The sequence below is a fragment of the Amia ocellicauda genome, chromosome 23 (genome assembly GCF_036373705.1).
Source record: "Amia ocellicauda isolate fAmiCal2 chromosome 23, fAmiCal2.hap1, whole genome shotgun sequence".
NCBI classification, from domain to species: domain Eukaryota; kingdom Metazoa; phylum Chordata; class Actinopteri; order Amiiformes; family Amiidae; genus Amia; species Amia ocellicauda.
In genome coordinates this window covers 8,387,052-8,406,133 of record NC_089872.1, presented here as the reverse complement: position 1 = coordinate 8,406,133, position 19,082 = coordinate 8,387,052, and the positions used below count along the sequence as shown (strand labels likewise).

The following is a 19,082-nucleotide window of genomic DNA, read 5'->3' as shown; positions in this document are numbered from 1 at the left end:
CATCTCAAACTAAAATATGTCCCTTTCATCTTATGTCTCTGCAACATCCTCATATGTTTCCAGAGATTGAGAGAGAGAGAGAGAGAGAGAGAGAGAGAGAGAGAGAGAGAGACAGTATGGCTAGGATAATCACACTATGAGGAGGGGGGTCTGAAACTTGTATTGGTCGGGCCTGGGTTACATCAAATCTGATTTCCTAAACCATTACATGTATATTTTAAAAAATAAGATAAAACAGAGATGGTTTGTCTGCAGAGCCCCTAATTAAGACATTGGGTGCCCCCCACAGAAGCCCCCACTACAGGAGGATCTGACCCATTCACCCTTTACAGTAGACCAAAAATATCAAAGAACTACACACATAACCTATGGGGGTGGGGGGTAGGGGGGCAGAAGCCACCCAACACTACAGTAGGCTCTGAACTCTCTTGACAACTCACACTCTCCGGCAAGAACAAATAACTGCAGACCTAAACAGCTTGGGGAAATGGAGGGGGAGAGAAGGAGAGGGCGGTGAGAGGGGTCGTGGGGGTAGAGGGAGAAATGGGTGTACACTTCCGGGACGATGGGTGAGGGGGGTCAGAAGCTACCTGACCTGACACCTTCAGACTCTGACCATTCACACTCTCCCGCAAGAACAAAGACCTACAGAACTAATCAGTGTATGTGGAGGGAATGGGGTGGCTAGTGGGGTGAGAGAAGGAGAGAAGGAGGGGGGCTCGTCGTGGGGGATGAGGGCAATATGGGCGTACACTTCCGTCCGGATATGACGTAGCAATAATTAATCAGGTGAAGTCACATGCCATAAAACATTAGGCAACGCCCATGGAGCCCCCCATTCTACTCCCCCCTAGTGATCAGCTGTGTCTGCAATGTTACACACCTGCTCACGATTCACCTTGGAGAGCTTGCCAATAATAAACCCCTCCCAGAGAAAAGTAGTAGAAGTGGAACAGTAATGTGACATATTACATAAACAAAACCAGCGCCAAGTTGTCCATATGTGCTTTCGTTTTCCTTGACTTATCTCTCATGAACACAAGGAAATCCAAGTATTCCGAAAATGAAATAGTTCATCAAGTTTTCAAACATGACCCAAAGTGTACTACTGTTCTGATTTCAAATGCACCTAGTTCATATCAGTGAAAGTAATAGATCCTGCTAAACAGAAACAGTATAGCACTAATTCAAACATGCATCCAGTGGAGACCTGGGCAGGTGTGCACAACCACAGCAGTGCTATGGCATCAGCTCCAGCCCTGCCTCCTCTATAGGGGCTGGCACAGTGAATTCCGGTCCACAGGCTGGAGCAGCACCTGGGGGCAGCCCTCAGGCAGGGGCGCGTCTCTCGGCTGGGTGGCCGGACCTGTTCTCCCGGGGTGTGGCGTCTTCCCCGTCTGACATGCAGGTCCTCGGCGGCAGGTGCCTCTGTCTCAACCCCATCTCGCACAGGTAGCCCTCGGGAAGGTCGCACTGCCGTCGCCCTCTTGCTTTAACCCGCCGCCAGGATGCCCTACTCGTACGAATCCCCCCGCAGCGGCGGAGGGTCCGAGCCGGTGAAGTCCCGGAGCACCCAGTCGGACGGGAAGAGCTTCGAGCAGCTGCGCCGGGAGTGTCTGCAGAGAAACGTGCTCTTCGAGGACCCCGACTTCCCCGCCACCGGCAAGTCGCTCTACTACAGCCAGCAGGTCCCCGTCAACATCGTGTGGAAGAGACCCGGGGTAGGACCATGCATCAGCAGTGCCGAGCTCTCTCTCCTGCAGTGTCATAGTTTCTCCCTCGGGTGCAAGTGGTTTAGATGCTGTGGTGTGGACTGGAAAGGGTTTACGCAAGACTGAATATTATGTTGCACATGGACAATAATATAGGATTTGCGCCTTGTTCTCTGACTGCTCCATATCGGTGCAGACAGGACTGATGCGGGTGGGGGTGGGGTAGTGATTTCAAGAACAAAGCTTGAAAACGGGGGCAAAACTTGTATCAGAGTAGAAACAGAAATGCTGCTTTTCCCAAAGTCTCAAAAGCGGTCCCACACTGTTAATACTGAACTTGTGTTCAACTCCCAGAATTGAATTATATTGACTGATAACACACTGCTAAAACCTTCCTTGATATAATATCCTGTTTTCTAAGAAGGTGTTATCTAAGAAGGTGTTCAGTGTGCTGCAATATTATTATTAATATAATAATAATAATAATAATAATAATAATAATATTGTATGAAGTGGTGAGCAAAGCATGATAAGTGTGAGAATAACACTAACACAAGGACTTAGTCATTCAATGAAATTATATGGTCACCCCTAATACAAAAACAAAATTATATATAGTTCTTGTTTCAGTCTTGTGTGGAGAATTTGAGTGGGATATTGTTGCTGTTTGTAGTGAATTCTTCTCACTGTAGCCTAATGCCTGCTGTTTGATGCAAATCACAAGTACACCTCCTCTTATGCGGATCTGTTTACAAGGTTGTAGTCCATTGTCGAGCTGCAGGGTTTTTTAAAAAAGCAACCCTGAAGAAATGTAAGATTTACTGCTGAATTATTGAATCATATCACAGCCAGGTCCAAGTTTATTACCTGATTTCTGTGGTGTGGTTTTTGTGTAAACTGTAGTATTTGTGTAGAATTTAGCACTATAGACCACAGGTACTGTCACCAGTACCGTGGTTGGAAAATCACACTGCAATGAAAGGAGTTTTGATGTGTATTGTGTGTATGACATGGGTGCTTTCATTAGAGAAATCAATTGTGGCTTTACCTACAGGTATGGACCTGTCTCAAGCCTGTTTATAGTCTGTAGATAAAACACTCGATAGCAGCCAGTAAATTAAGTTGATCTTCAAATCATCACAAGGTGGAAGCTGATTTGCTTTTCTTGCATTCTCGCAATATTACACTCTAGAGTGAACAGCAATGATAGCTGCAATACCCTCCAAGATAATCGTATTTTAACAGGAGTTCCAACAAGAAATACATTATTGTGAGTCTTATCTCATATTTTATGGTTGTTTCTGTATAAAAGTGGTTCTACATGCTGATTGATAGGCACGATGATAACTTCAAATTGCTACTTTGAAAGTTGAATATTAGAGGAAGTGACGTGGGGCTTATCAGGGTTACACTATATTCACTATATGAAGCGAGCATCTAGGTAGGGATGATGATTGGTCCCTTTTAGACCTTTTAGAACTAGTTTTTTCAGAAGCTACAGAATTGTTATATATTAATGTGGCACAAACCAACTCCTAATTGTGCAAACTGGCCAGGTCTTCTCATTTAGATATGGATGCTCACAGATGTGTAACTTAAAACAAAATAAGTGGCAAGTGGGTTCAAATGATTAAGTATGAGCTGTGCTATATGGGTGTGTTAGCAAAACTGTAGGGCAATATGCTTCCCAGTATAATGCAGCCATATTGTTAGTGATACAAAGATAGTATTAGAGGGAATTATGTATTTGCATAAACAAAAATATATTAAACCCATGTATAAACCCCATGCCTGATTGGGTAGAAATGCATGAACCAAGAAAACAACCCTTCTACGCATTCCAAGAAATGCTGTAGTATTATTAAACTTGTTTTGAATCTCATCTCCAAGTAGATATGCACACTACTGTGTTAAATAATTGCAAAATGAAAGGTATTAAAGCATTAAAAGAAACTAAAAGAAAAGGCATCATGGAGAACACATATGACACATATGATAACTAAATACCAGTTCAATGAAAAAAGATGCTCATGGGGTTTTCTGGCTTTTGTTCCAGCCTGAACATCCAAGTGAAGAACATTTATGAACTTACACAGAAATAAATTACCTCATTAAAACCTTTTGGATATGAATTCAACATTTTTTCGAAACAGCACTTCTGCATCATTTGACTCGAACAAGCACATTTTATCTTACCAAGTCAAGAATGCAAGGTTATATGATTTTCAGATCCTTGGTTGCTACATTCCCTCATTCTCAAAGGAATGAAACCATGCAAAGTATTCACTGATTTCAGCAAATATAATCCAGTAACATGTCTTGATTCACACATTGGGTGAGACCAAATTGTAACTTTTACCTGCCTGCAGATCACAAAGTACAAACTTAAAATTCATTGTCACTTTCTACTACTTATGGATCAAAACATCACAGTTTTTTCTAAGGCATATATGTGTGTTTCACATACATTGATACAGTTAATGGGAGTTGACTTTCATTTAACAGCAACCTAAAGATATTTTCCAAACATTTTCTTCCTGGGTATTACTCAATGTTACCCAGGTTTTTGTTATACATTTTTTTGCAGGTTCCTGTTTTTTTTTTTTTTTTTGTCTGCCACATTCCTTTGGCATTTTCCTGATTAACCAGCAGAGTATCTGAACACACCCTTAAGAGCAAGAGTTTCACCTCCAACCCCCCATTAAAACCTGTTTGTGTGAGTCATGCACCTTCTACTTTCAGACATTGCACACATATAGATCCACATCCAGATTCCAAGGTTTTGACGGTACACCTGTGGATTTTAGAAACACAACAACTGTGGCAAAATATGAGGGGGAGCTAAGATTAGACTGTACTGTATCTCACTTATTCAGGTCGGCATCATTCCTCTTAGATAATATTGACATATTAGGGAGAAGGTACAGTGATATTTGCACTTGACACCAACAGATGTATCTGAAAGGCATCTGAGCCCAGTAGACCCAAATTCCAGGACTCAAAAATAAATTGTGTGCCAATTTGTGACAACCACTGACACCACAATAGCTCCACTCGTATTGTTCCAGTTTTATGCATAGGTCCAGACAAAATAGTTGTTATTTCCCAACTAGACAAACAGACATTTTGATGTTAAATAATGTGCCATTAATTGAGGGAATAATATAACTTACCTAGATACACCTAGAGAACTTGATTGCCACAGGACACCAGTGCTTGTACCCTACATACATCCAACAGGTTCCTTATTAAGCTTTGACATGACTAAATCATAATCATGCACAAATCCATGTACTTATCTATATAGTAATAACTAATTTTCATCATCTGAATTCACATTTGTTTTGAATGAGATTCTGCTATAAAGTTCCACAGTGTACTTATAGTGAGCAACAATATACAATAAACAATTGCTTTTTGGATTACAGGTTCAAAAACGAATCCAGGAATTTTCTGCTGGCAGTTTTCTCATGCTTGTTGTAGATTTTTCATATTTACTCTCTAGGTCACTTCGAAGTCAGCAGAACGAGTTCAACGTGTATCCAACCCAGCTGTGTTAAGACACTCGAGTAACTTGAAACTGTCAATTATTCTAGAGCATTCCTGTGTCAGATAGTTGTCATGCTTTCACACTACGCTGTTTCTGCTGCGGACACACAAGGTTTCTGTTGTCGAGCCGCTGTAGGTGTGGTAGTGGTTTATATGCTAGATAAGTCGGATAGGAATGAAACTATGCAATGATACATTTCATTCATGTTGTAATAAGGGCGTGCAAAAAAACGCACTCATACGCCCCCTCACAACTGGGTGTGTGGTTTCCTTATTTGAAATGACATGCTTGACTTTTCGTGCATTGTTTTATTCTTACTTCTGACTGCCTTTGGTCAATTTCTAGTGCTATAAAGAATGATTCTACAATATTCTAGATGTGGCTTTCATTAAAGGACACACAAGAACTCCCTGCACCCCGTTGCTGTCTCAGGCAAATCTCTAAGCACCTGATCCACCCAACAAGTTACTAGACAAAGGGGGAGGTGAACTCTGCCAAGTTCACAGGGGTGACATCACTGTGACAAGCTTTTACACTCTGATATCTGTTACAGAAATAATTTGTCTTTTTGTTGTCAATTGCATTTTAGCTTGTGTACTTTTATGTGTTCGGAAGTTCAGTTTATGAAGGTTTCAGAAATGTGCAAAGCAGTATCTCTTACACACAAGCGTGTATAGAATTTAAAGTATGAGACTAGCTAAAAAGAATATCAGCATCACAAAATATTTGCATTGACTTGGCATGGTTATCGGTAGTTGTACTAGTAATGGCTTGATAACCAGTGGGAATGTGGGTGATAACTCTCCAAACCATGACCTGTTTTGTTTGTTGCTAGGAAACCTCTTTTGCAATATCATTTTGCCTTCGTTTTAAGCGTGACTTGGCTTCAATGTCCAAGTTCCTAGAATCGGAGGATCTCTTTTCACTCTTTTCATTCACTTTTTATTTTTTAGTTACACCTGTATTTGTTTTCACCCCTGAAAACCTGTAAAATATTCCTGAAAGACATTGAATCAACACATTACTGTCATAAGGGCTCTAAGAACAGACAGCTTTTGTAACTGCAGGTCAAGCAAAAGGCAGTAGAGGCTGATGTTTGTAACCAGAGTTGCCATCAAAGCAGTAAACTTTTGTGTTGTTCATGTTCATGTCTTTTCTTTAAGGAATTTCAACCAAATCCAAAGTTTGTCATTGGTGGAGCGACCCGGACTGACATTTGCCAAGGAGAATTAGGTATGTGAAAAATCCTGCTGATTCTGGAAACAAAACACAGTATGATGGCAATATTTTAAAACACACATAAAATAGCACTTTTTAGTCTAGACTCTGAGGAGAAACCTATTACAAGATGCAGTTTGTAAGAATAAGAAAGCGATCATTGATATCTCTATTTGTGCAGCAACAAGTGGCTTAGCTTTGTATTCTGTAACTCCCCGACCTGCAAGAGGAAGTTTACCCCTTATTTGCAGAGTAGGATGTGGTTATGTCATAAATATTTTGTGTGTTTAACAAAGGCTGCCTTAGACTTATGCTTAGCAGACCAGTCTCTCACAAAGCAGCAGGTGTATTGATTTGCAACTTTGGTGGAAAAATATCTGGGTGATTTGTACCCCATTACACCTCTTGGAAAAGCTTGCGTTTTGATCAGAAAAATTACCTTGGTCTTTTGCTGTATAAAATTAGATTGTTCATTTCTAAAGATGTCTCTCAACCAGCCACTTCTATGACCAAATACATTGTGAGGAACTAAAATACTGCGGTCTGAACAGTGACACATGATTCCATCCATTTTGTGATGGTAAACTACACCGAAGACCCAAAAAATTGTATTACTCATGGTTGTCGTCTTTCCCTCTGGCTGTTTTAACTATTGTGGGAAGCATTAAAGTCTTCAGACAAACCTGTGCCTGCACCAGACAGTTTTCCAATTATAATAGACCTGCCAGAGGTTGTATATTTTGTATTTTGCCCTGAGTCTGTTGTCATGTTTTTCTACCAGGTGACTGCTGGTTGCTGGCAGCTATTGCCTCACTCACACTTAATGAAAAGGTACTGATGCAGGTGGTGCCCCACGACCAGACCTTCGATCAAAACTACGCAGGCATATTTCACTTTCAGGTACAGCATCCCTCCGTGTATGTTTTCTGTCTTGCAAATCGTAAAAAAACAAATACAGAAACCTGTTAAAGTGAGAAATCACATTATGCACACTACTAGATGATTATTTCAGCTCTTTTTTGTTCTTTTTTCCCTGCACATTCAGAGACAAGCCTTTAAGTAATGCGAGGGTCTCTACCCTGTGGTCAGATGCATACAACAATTTAAGTTTCTGTATGAGTTTGTTCCTGAGTTTAAGGGTGTTGCACAAACTCAGTAAAAGTCAATACGATTCTTATGGAAAATCCTGCTAACTTCAGCAAATTCAATATTTAACATATTTTAGGTAACTGGCCTTTGGTGCAATGTATGCAATGGATTTGTTACAACTGAACTCTCCATTACTTAACTGAAACTTTAATATGCTGAACCATTTCTACAATTAATTGAATCTACATCGTTGTTTTTGGAATATCTTTGGATAAACCTGTATAAAAGAGATTCATGTTTAAACTGTTGCCTCGGGTGGCACTGTTTGTATATCTTCTTGTGTTTAAAACTTGTGTGACAAATAATTCAGTCTAATAATGCAAATGAATGTGTTTGCTTCCTGCTCTGTAGTTCTGGCAGCACAATGAGTGGTTGGATGTCATCGTAGACGACAAGCTGCCCACCGTCAGGAATCGCCTGGTGTTTCTACACTCGGCTGAAAGCAACGAGTTTTGGAGCGCACTGCTGGAGAAGGCTTATGCCAAGTAAGACCAATTCATTACAGACATATTTTGTAGTTATCTAAGTTGGTAGCCTGGCTCCTGTAGAACCCCCCAGTTCAGCAGTTTTTATAGGTCACCCTTAAATCATCAAGACTCAGAAACTTTCAGTGCTTATCAATGAAACAGGTGTTGCGGTGAAAGAAGTCATCAAGAGATGATTGAATCAAGCACCTGCATGCCTTTGAGCAAAGAGTTCTTTTTTATTTTAAGAGAATTGGCTTTCATTTATTGATAACTAACATCAAAACCTTAGAAATCAGTGGTTAGGGTGACCTTTACATTAACTAGATTAGGATTCCCCAGGACCTGGGTCATAATTCCCTTCAAATTATGCGGACATACATACAATTACCTTCACATTACGCAGACATAGGATAAATTCCCTTCTAATTACATGGGCATACCATTCCCTTCAAATTACGTGGGTGGGCATATTGCATATATGACTTGTCTTTGACCGGTTTCAGACTGAACGGGAGCTACGAGGCTCTGAAGGGTGGCAGCACTCTGGAAGCCATGGAGGATTTCACTGGTGGAGTGGGGGAGATATATGAGACCAAACAGGCCCCCAATAACCTCTTCCAAATCATGGGAAAGGCTCTTCAAAGGGGCTCTATGATGGGCTGCTCTATTGATGTAAGTATTTGAAATAGTTGACCTTAAGCATATATTCTGCAATAGTGCATGGGTATACATTTTACGTGAAATACATTTATTATGTATTGAAAGCATATTCAAAATATATACAGTACTGTATATATGAAACACATATTCCTCAAGCTGAAAAATATTATTTTGATGGATGACACACACAGGTAGTTTGCGTTGTACCAGTCTGTTGATGTAAAGTTTTCTGTGCGTTTTTCATAGCAGTATATAGTAAAGTCATGCTGTTTTTCTCCTTAGATCACAAGCTCGGCAGAATCTGAAGCTCGGACAACGACAGGCCTGGTGAAGGGCCACGCCTACTCAATAACTGGACTTGATGAGGTACGGATCGGTGTCTTCATACGCTATGCCTCTGGTATTGTTAGTTTCCTATGAACTGTGTCTTTAGATGGCCCAGACTGTTGCTTCACCGTTTCTGAACTTTAAAAGCGATGGTAATCAGACTGCATGTTTGGCCTGCTCTTTTGTCACAGGTACAAGTCAGAGGGAGAAAGGTACAGCTGATCCGAATCAGGAACCCTTGGGGACAGGTGGAGTGGAATGGTCCTTGGAGTGACAAGTCAGTACACCTCTTTATATTAGCGCCACATCTTCAGATTAAACTGTACAATTAATAACAAGATGAACAAGATGGTTTTCCTGTATTGGTGCTCTTATACACAGTTAATGGTCATCCTTTTCTGTCTAATATTCCTTATGTTCCTACAGTTTCTGAATTCAGCAGAGAGTTGATGTTAATGTTTATGCATTCAGTACTTTAAGCAAAGGGGCAACATTCAATACCCTTCCTGTCTCAAAGAGTTCTGATACAAATTGACTCTTTTGTTCTTTCATCAGCTCCAGGGAATGGAGTATGATCTCTGCTCAAGACCAGAAACGACTTAACCAAGTAACTATGGATGATGGTGAATTCTGGTAAATACACCTACTTTAAAAATTAATACATGAATAAACAGTCCAGAAAATGACTAATTTACATCATTAAATATCTCAACATTCAATGGAAGCAAAATTGCTGAACAAGTTCCTATTTATATATCATAGGGTGGGTGCTGAGAGGTGAAGCAACTGTCTTCTCCATCAACTATTGCCCCAGACAGATCATATTCTTGGATGCCATTTCATGCCCAACTAATGCAATTACATTTTATACAGTCTCTTGTGATATGGCTTTTTAATGTGTATTTCAGAAATCATTCGTCTCGTGTTTGAAACTGAGCTTTACAAATCCCAAATGCTAATAAACTTGGAATGTTGCAGGATGGACTTTGAGGACTTCAAAACCAACTACGATAAGATAGAAATCTGCAATCTGACTGCAGACTCCTTGGATGATGATATCACTCACAAATGGGAAGTGGCAACTTTTGAAGGAAACTGGGTGCGAGGATCCACTGCAGGGGGCTGTCGAAATTTCATTGGTAAGCTGGTAACCAAAAGACAGAGGACTAGGGGTAGCAGACTGGCAGTAAAAAGTTTACACTACTGCAAAATGGAATCTTGCTTTTTGATTTTGTTTTTCTTCTTGTCGCTGAATTAGTGTGTGACAAGCTCTACAATGGTATAGTTGATACATAACCATAATTTAATGACAATATGTATTAAACTCAATTAATAGGGTCTGACTGACTGTGTCTGATCTATCTGTCTGTCTGTTTTTTCAGATACATTTTGGACGAACCCACAGTTCAAGCTGAAGCTGAAGGACACAGATGACCATCACGACAAGTGCACATTCATTGCCGCTTTGATGCAGAAGAACCGACGCAAACTGCGCAAAGAGGGGCTTGACCTGGAGACAATTGGATTCGCTATTTACCAGGTATGCTGCCTAGACAGAAGGAGAGACTGAATATGAATTGGATCCATGTAAAACAGATATGATATTGTCTGAGAGATATGTTTATATCAATTTTTAAAGCTTTATATATTATTATATTATAATAATAATATGGCTGGTGCATTAGTTCATGGACTGAAGTGGTTTTCCCACAAAAAAGATAGAAAGAAAGAAAAACATTTTGCAATATTGTTTATACTGAGATTTGTACATGGTTTTGTGGTTAAATCCCAAATGTTACATTTCTTGGTTCTTAAATTTGTTTTTTATTGGTACTGATCATGCTTAGTAATGGAATGTATCAGTCGGAAATGTGTCATGTCCATTCAGAAATGTAGGTCCAGTTGTTAAACGAAATTCAGCTCCTCTCCATCAGAGAACCCAAGCGAGCATCTTTCTCACTATTCTTCACCTCGTACCACATTTGATTAACCCCACCCCCACATCCAAACCTCACCCCCATTGCACCACAGACCCTCACTTTCCACTTTCCGCTGTTGCTGTTTACTGAAATTAGTTAAGAGAAGAGTCAGAATTTCTCCAACCCTTGAGAAAAAGTCACACTTTGCCACTGCACTGACCCTTGTGAAAGTCTACCTACATCTCCTGCACAGCTCTTGACTAAAGCTCCTGTTCTGTTCTAGGCCCCTAATGAGGAAGATCATCTTTCGAAAGACTTTTTCCGCTACAACCCGTCCAAAGCCCGGAGCAAGACCTACATCAACGTGAGGGAGATCTCGGAGCGCTTCACACTTCCTCCTGGAAACTACCTCCTCGTACCTACTACCTTTCAACCTCACAAAGAGGCAGACTTTCTTCTGAGGATCTTCTCTGAAAAGCAGGCAGAGTCTTTGTAAGTCCTAATCTTAGTTCATATACATCAAGACCAGTATAGGAGTATCCAAACCATGTTAGGCCTCAAAGTCACATTCTCATCTTCTCTTTGTGAATCTTTACGTGTCATCACTGGTGATGTTGGCCTCCAATACTCCTAGTGACCACAGAGCAGTCTCCTCTTTGGAAAAAAAACAACTAAAATTGTATTGTAATTGCTGTGTTTCAATCAATTCAATCAATTTCCGCAAGGATGGTCAAAAGGATGTAAATTATTTTATGGTTCAGTTCTTGATTTTGTTTTGTTTATGTATGTATTTGTTTGTCATGTCTTTTCTTCAGCAGGGTGGGAGTTTTCATTCAATCCAAACATTGCAAATATATTGGTTAATGTATTTCCCCAACAACATAAAGCCAACTATCTATTTATCTATATTCCATTCTATACACAATTTCTCAGTAACTACAAGCCAATGTGAAATTTTGTATATTGTTTCAAAGACTGTTGAGATTTCACAGCTAATGTGGTGTCACATAATCACTTCAACCATGGTCTATAAGTTCATAGGTTCTCTAATGTGTAATTCGATGTAATTAAACTGAGCTTTAAGAACTTCAAACAAGTAAATAACACTTGAAATGTCTCAACAGGGAGATGGGCAATACAATTGAGGCGGCACTTCCTGATGTAAGTCAAGCTGAAACTACTTTTTTTTAAAGTAGGACTGGGATCAAATTAAAACAAGCATTTACATTACATTGTTTAGTGTGTAGCCCATAAAGAAGTACCTGCTCCGAATATGCATGCATTTTAAAGTTTTAAAACAATATTAGGATGGTTGTTAATCTACCAAAAACACATCACCATGATTTGGACTAGAATGTATGTCCAAAGAACAAAAATCTGAAAAATATGTGATCAAACTTATAAAAGAACTTATAAGAGTCACTGAAGCAAAACCTTATAAAAAATGCATTGCCTCTGTACCCAGCAGAATTTGCTACTTATATTCCTATATATGAATTCTGTAAATTTGGATGCAAAACATTGTCCTCTGAGACACACCCACAACACCTCTGTAGTCTTTATTAGTTAGTTGGACACCTCCCTTTCTTCCACTTCTTACTCCCTACTGAGTTTACTCATCTTCAAGCAACATTTCCTTGACAGTAAAAAAACAAGGATATACTCTATTTCTTATGTAAAACACAGCTGGAATACACTAGACATTAATGTTGGTATTTGTCAAATTTCAGCCGCCCATGCCAAGCCCTCCTGCGGAGGAAAGTGAAGAAGAAAAAGGACTGAGGAGACTGTTCAATCAGATTGCAGGCTCGGTAAGAGGAGAAGCAGGGCAAGTGATCGAAGGCCACAGTCTGAAGCCCTGTTTACCCTGAGTCACCTAATGATGATGTCATCTTCCTGAGTTCAACATGGTGGGGCTGCAGTCCACTAAAGCTGCAATGAAGTCCCCTGGTTTATTCTTCTATAACAACATTGCCTTGTTTTTCTAAGAAAATGCAGAAATGCAGCGATGAATTGTGAAAATCTCTCCCTCAAGTTTGGGTGTTTTGAACTGGTTGAGAGCTATTGGGAATTCTGTGGCAAAAGTTGAATCTCCTAAAACTAACGTGTGATTTTAAGTTGGTTATACCATCTCGGAAATTAGCAGAAAGAGCTCGAGCACTTCTGTGGCTGTTTTGCAGGTCGTGCACAGCCAGAAGGGATGTTTCCACTTTGTGACACACCTTTCTCTCTCTTGCATATTCCAGGACATGGCCATCAGTGCCAAAGAACTGCAAATTGTACTAAATGGTGTGCTGAAGAGACGTAAGTTACTATACCAGAGCTGACAATCAGTGTTGTAACAAAATATCTGCAGTTTCTTGAAAGACAATTTGAATGTCATCTTTCCTAGAGACAGACTGATTGGTGAGAATGACAGAGTTAAACTGAAAGGAAATACTTGATTGCCAATTCACCTTTAATTGAAATGTCTGTTCACATTCTGTTATTCCTCCCTTTATCTTTCCATCAGGGATGCTGATTTGTGTTTTTTTTTGGGTTCCCTTTTCGTTGCAGGAAAGGAGATCAAATTTGATGGCCTGAGTATTAACACCTGCCACAGCATTATCAATTTAATGGATGTATCCTTTTTGTGTTTTGTGTTTTCCCGTAAAACCCCAGATTTTCCCCTGACTGTATTGGTATATTCCCTGTACAAAGCTGTTCATGAATTTAGAGAGAATTGTTTTGGCCTTTTTTTCTGGGGAATTGTGTCAGGTAACACTTTTTAACATTTTACAATGAAAGCATGGGTGCCCCCTTGTTCACTGCATCTCCAGATTCTATTTATGTTTTTTAAATGGGCATTATTATGTCAAAACACCTTTAGAATGGGACTTAGTTAAGCTGACAAATAGTGATATGAAAAACGAATAAGTGGATGTATTGGTTATTCACTGAAGAGCAATAAACATTCTTGACCACATACAACAAAACAGGCAGACAACTCTGGACAGCTCGAGTTCCAGGAGTTTAAAATCTTCTGGGATAAGTTAAAGAAGTGGATCGTAAGTATGGAAAAAAAAAAAGAAGTTGAGTGAATAATATGTTCTCGTACAAAGTGTGATGATCCTTGTCAAAAAGTGTCACCTTCTAAAGGAAGTGATTACAGAGATTGTATCAGCCTGCTTGATTAGCATTACCTATAGTTTTAATTGTAATTTGTCAAAACACAAGCAAGATTCTGGAGGTGGTGGAATGAAAGAGATTTCTATCTATCATACGCTTGTTTCAATCAAAATAGAGAGATGGGAGCTACAATGACCCACTCACCTTTTTCTTCCTGTGTGCTTTTGCAGATGTTGTTCCTGACGCATGACACGGACAGAACCGGCAGCATGTCGTCCTACGAACTGAGAACAGCTCTCAAGGCAGCAGGTATGGAGGGAGGCAGGGAGAGATGGGTTGGCGGCCACTTTTATCATTTTAATGGTTTTCTTTAGCAGTTGCATTGAGGTTGATGGCATTTTTCTGTTAGGGAGGGCTTGTATGTTGAGGAAGTAAATAAATCCACCATGTCTAGCATTTGTATTGCTTATTTTATTGTACATTTCACACAGTGTGTGTGCACTGACGCAAGAACCACTCATCGCAGCCCAATGGAAGACCACTTTTGTAAGCACAGACATGTTGTGTCAGTGGAAAACATTGCTCTGCTTCTAAACAAGAAGAGAGAACATCTATCAGAAATGTAGAACTGATGCAGATACCAAGTACTCTCTTAGTATGTCAGGACTCATCCTTCAGGAATTTAAAGAACGTAACTGTGATATCAGACTGTTTCTTCTATCGAGCAGAGGAGGTTGACAGTACAGAAGATGGGCAAGTTCCTCTGTAGACCTTCTTTGATTCTGCAATGGAAGAGAAATAGTCACAGGAAGTGGGAGTTGTAGTCCTGTGAAGCACCGAGCCTTAAACCAAGAATAAAAGACCTTCAATTAATCCACTGTTTGCAAATGCCATACCCACTAGAGCAGGGGTGCCCTGACTTTAGTTACATAGGAGCTACTTTTCCCACCACCACCTAACACGGTCTACTGAACCCCCTCCCCCGCCCCACCCCAACGCGTGCGCTTTTATTATTTATTATTATTTAACTCCAAAACCGATCCAGGTCTGCAAGTTTATTGGCTGTTGGCACACCTATTTTTAATAATAAAATATTATAACTTATATTATAACTTCTTACCTTATTGCTTTGATGATTTGCACTGCATCATGTCAGAAAGCTTTGAATAGTCTGGGTTGTAGCTGCTGATTGCTAGCCTCAAGCAGGGGTCCAGGTGATCTTCTGTTAGAGTGGACCGGTATTTTGACTTGATGCTCTTCATGTGTAAAAAAGCTGATTTGCTAAGATCGGTAGATCCGAAAAAATGTTGTCAAGTACATTGCAATTTTTCTCATATTTGGATATTTTTCCTCCACAGTAAGGTTCCAAAATGTTTCCTCCGATGCCCTTGATTTGATTTGGAGGTAGCTTTGCAGAGTCAAAATTTCACTCTCGATTGCCGAAGTCTCCATGTGAAACAATGATGCTATTTTTGTTGCAATTTCATTCAACATCAATGTCCACAGCAACTGGAAAGCACATAGATGTCGCTACAGGTTCCAGGATTGCAAAGTCTTGAAGGATCTGTCAAGCTCTGTGATAATGTTGTGCATCTATTCAACATATAGACCACTGTCGCAATTTGCTGGAGTTTTTCCCTGACTTTTGAGCTCCGACATCATATTTTTGAAATGTCTCCATTCTTGTCGCTGCAGTTGTGAGGACAACCATTTTTTTTGTTTAAAAGCTGCCACGGAACTAATCATGTCAACAATGCTTTTGTCTTTTCCTTGCAGCTCTAAATTGAGCTCATTCAACTGAACAGTTAAGTCAGTCAAGAAAGCTAAATCTAACAGCCACACTCCGTCTTCCATTCCGCATCTTTTGGGGCCAGAAACTCCTTGATTTCTGATAACAGATCCCTAAATCTCTGTAGGAATTTAGCGTTACTAAGCCACCTTACACTTTCTTCCAGGTAAGACCTAAAGAGACGCCTCTTCAGACTTCTGACTTGAACTGAGCACACTATTTTGATTGCAATATCCATGACATCTTTCATATTCAGCATTTTACCACACAAAGCCTGTTGATGAATTATGCAATGATAACTGAGGAAGTCTGGAAAGTCATCATCACTTTTGCAAAAGGCAATAAACCCATTGGTATGACCGGTCATGACTGGTGCTCCGTCTGTAGTTATGGACACGAGTTGTAAATGGGTAACTGAGTGTTATAAATAAAGTCCTTGAATGCCTGATAGATGTCCTCCCCTTGAGTTCTTCCTTTTAGTGATATGATTTTTTAGCAGTTCCTCTTTTGCAGTCAAATCTTCAAATACCATTCTAGTGAAAATGCACAACTGAGATGTGTTGATCAGGTCTGTGGACTCGTCAAATTGAAGATTAAAGAACACGCACTCATTAACATATTTTTTCAGCTGTTCTCCCAAATCCTCACCCATCACTTCACAGCACCGTGTAACAGTATTTCTAGAAAGCTGAACATCCTTTAAAGCGGAAATGATTTCCGATTTATTTTTGAAATCATACAACAATGACTGCTGCCTCTAAAAAGGCTTATTTTACAATTTCTCCATCCTGAAATGGTTTCTTGTGTTTTGCGATCGTGGCTGCCTTTGATTTTGAGCTGGGTCTTGTAAAGATTGATTGTTGGGCATTTCCCTTCTTAGCAAGAGCTCCGCTTGAATTGCAGATCAGACGTACACATTTTAAATTTGTAGTGGTGAAAAAATAATCTTCCTCCCACTCACTGTGAAAGCAAATGAACAGCAAGGGAGGGATTTTTTCAAAGTTGTCTCGGCCATCATGTTCCTGTTGTTCATGTCAGTGTTGTCCCCTTCCTCCTCCATTTACTTCTCTGTCAGACACACAAGGCATACACGCATGTGTTTTACAGCAGTGGTCACTGAACATTCAAAGCCCAATTACGCAAAGTATACATTCCAGAAACGGGCCAATCGCATTGGTTCCCCCGCCTCAGGCTGACTATACCGTGTTTGTTCATTAGTCTTACAAAATGTCATTTTTAGGAATTCAACTCAACAACAAAATGCTGCAGTTGCTGGCCTTGAGATTTGCCGATTCGAGATGCGACCTAAGCTTTGATGACTACCTCGCTTGCATTGTGCGCCTGGAAAACATGTTCAGTGAGTGACTCCCGCTTCAGACACAACTATTCAGCAAATGTTCTGCTATTTGTCAAAATCTTGTAAAGACGTCCCCTTGTTTATTTACTGCTCTTTTCTTTTCACACGCAGGAGTTTTTCAGGCACTCGACCAAGACAATACAGGAGACATCTCGATGAATTTCCAGCAGGTGAACCAGATCTAGAAGTTTTACATTATGTCTTGACGTTTAAACAAATATCTGTCAGCATGGTTTCCTACACATAATTTTTTGCATTTAAGTCATTTGTGTTTGTTATCTTTTGTGTGTAAGGTTGTGTTATGATAAACCCAAGCACAGTAATGCATTTAAGGGGTTCACATCTCTCGTCCTCAAATGCCACAATGCACTGCTGTCCTCACATTTGCTGACCATTGACAGATGGTTAGTGTGACACAACCAGCACTTCCATGTTTTGATTTTCCTTTCTTCCTTACAGTTCCTGTACTTGACCATGAATATGTGAAAGCAGTAAGAAGAACAGAGAAGTATGCCCCCGAATGAAACACAAAAAAAGTTTATCCCGTAAACTCACTGATTTTAGTGGACACTTGGAGAAGGTTTGCAATGCTTTGGGCACTGGAGAATTTCCTGGCACAATAATGCGTACATGGTTGCAGCAGTGGTGAACGGACACACGGATGGTTTCTGGTCCCACTCTGTTTTTAATTTTTAATTAACATTTAATGTAAAGTGTCCTTCAATGTTAACTGTTTACACTGAAGATATCAAAAGACCAAGATTGAAAGAATGGTGCGCTCTGGGTAATTTTGCATGTAACTCTTCTTTGGATTAAGGAAACAATGTTAATTGGAAGGCCATATAATGATTGTTTGAGGCTTTAGGAAACTTGCAATTCATCTACAAGGGAACAGCATATTTTTATAAAGTGCAGCAATATTGAACTAGCTTACCAAAAGAGACTAAAGTTGTTGAGTTTTGGAATGATTTAAACTAGATGAGCATACAAAGTCTAGTTTACACTGCCATCACTGGCTTACTCATTTATTCATAGGCCATTTTGTGTGTCTACCTATCTATTGTTTAAAATGATCTGCTTTAACTCTTCTTCAAAATGCATGCTTTACATTGTTTTGGGCTCCAACGTATAATATAATAATTGTATTTTGAAACTTTTTTGTGTAAATAGAACCCATACTGTGATACCCAGAAGTTTGACCAAAAGGATTTTACTTCTGATCCTTTGGAGACCAATCTTATGAGTGGGGTTAAGGTGTGACATCTGTTATGTGGTATCTTTCTTATCAATGTATCAGTGGAAGGGATTTTAACGGGTATAATGCCAAATAACATGTTTTTTTGGTTGTTCGAATAGACTTCAATTAGAATGATTTGCTTAGGACTGGGGCTGATTAATCTGCCCTTGACATGGCATTATCAGTGTGATATGTTTCTGTCGTTTTCTATTAAATCAGTAACATGTTTTATCTGGCTTCATTTGTTAAATATTTGTGCAATTGTTTGTGGGGGTGTGGTCGTGGAATTTGGAGGGTTGGGGCCTTCAAGATCACCTTGCTGATTCACTGTGCTTCGGCTGCAGAGAGAAGAGTATACTCACTCACCACTTTTTCTTAATTTGCCACCTGCAGTTCAATTGTTTGGGGCAATTTGAAATCCCCTTTTAATAAAGTTGTGTGGGCTTTTCAAATTCAATGTTCCTGCCCTGTGGAATGAAAACAGGAAACAGGAGGTGTTAATGCTGAGGATTCTGGGATCTCTGTGTGGATAACAATAGATGTGAATTTAATATCAATGCCAGTGTGTTAGCCATTTTACTATCTGTTA

At 39.9% G+C, this 19,082-nt stretch overlaps 1 protein-coding gene across 1 annotated transcript; it reads left to right on the top strand.

Annotated features, from left to right (window-relative positions):
* The first annotated feature begins 1,401 nt into the window (after nucleotides 1-1,401).
* Nucleotides 1,402-18,724, top strand: capn9 (calpain 9). Its single transcript, XM_066696902.1, has 20 exons — nucleotides 1,402-1,721; nucleotides 6,426-6,495; nucleotides 7,262-7,380; nucleotides 7,981-8,114; nucleotides 8,600-8,768; nucleotides 9,039-9,122; nucleotides 9,275-9,360; nucleotides 9,639-9,716; nucleotides 10,062-10,222; nucleotides 10,466-10,623; nucleotides 11,286-11,494; nucleotides 12,127-12,163; nucleotides 12,733-12,813; nucleotides 13,249-13,306; nucleotides 13,559-13,623; nucleotides 13,981-14,049; nucleotides 14,341-14,419; nucleotides 17,140-17,256; nucleotides 17,368-17,426; nucleotides 17,716-18,724. Exons 1-20 carry the CDS (start codon nucleotides 1,509-1,511, stop codon nucleotides 17,740-17,742), a joined length of 2,073 nt encoding a protein of 690 aa, XP_066552999.1. The 5' UTR covers nucleotides 1,402-1,508; the 3' UTR covers nucleotides 17,743-18,724.
* Nucleotides 18,725-19,082: the final 358 nt, after the last annotated feature.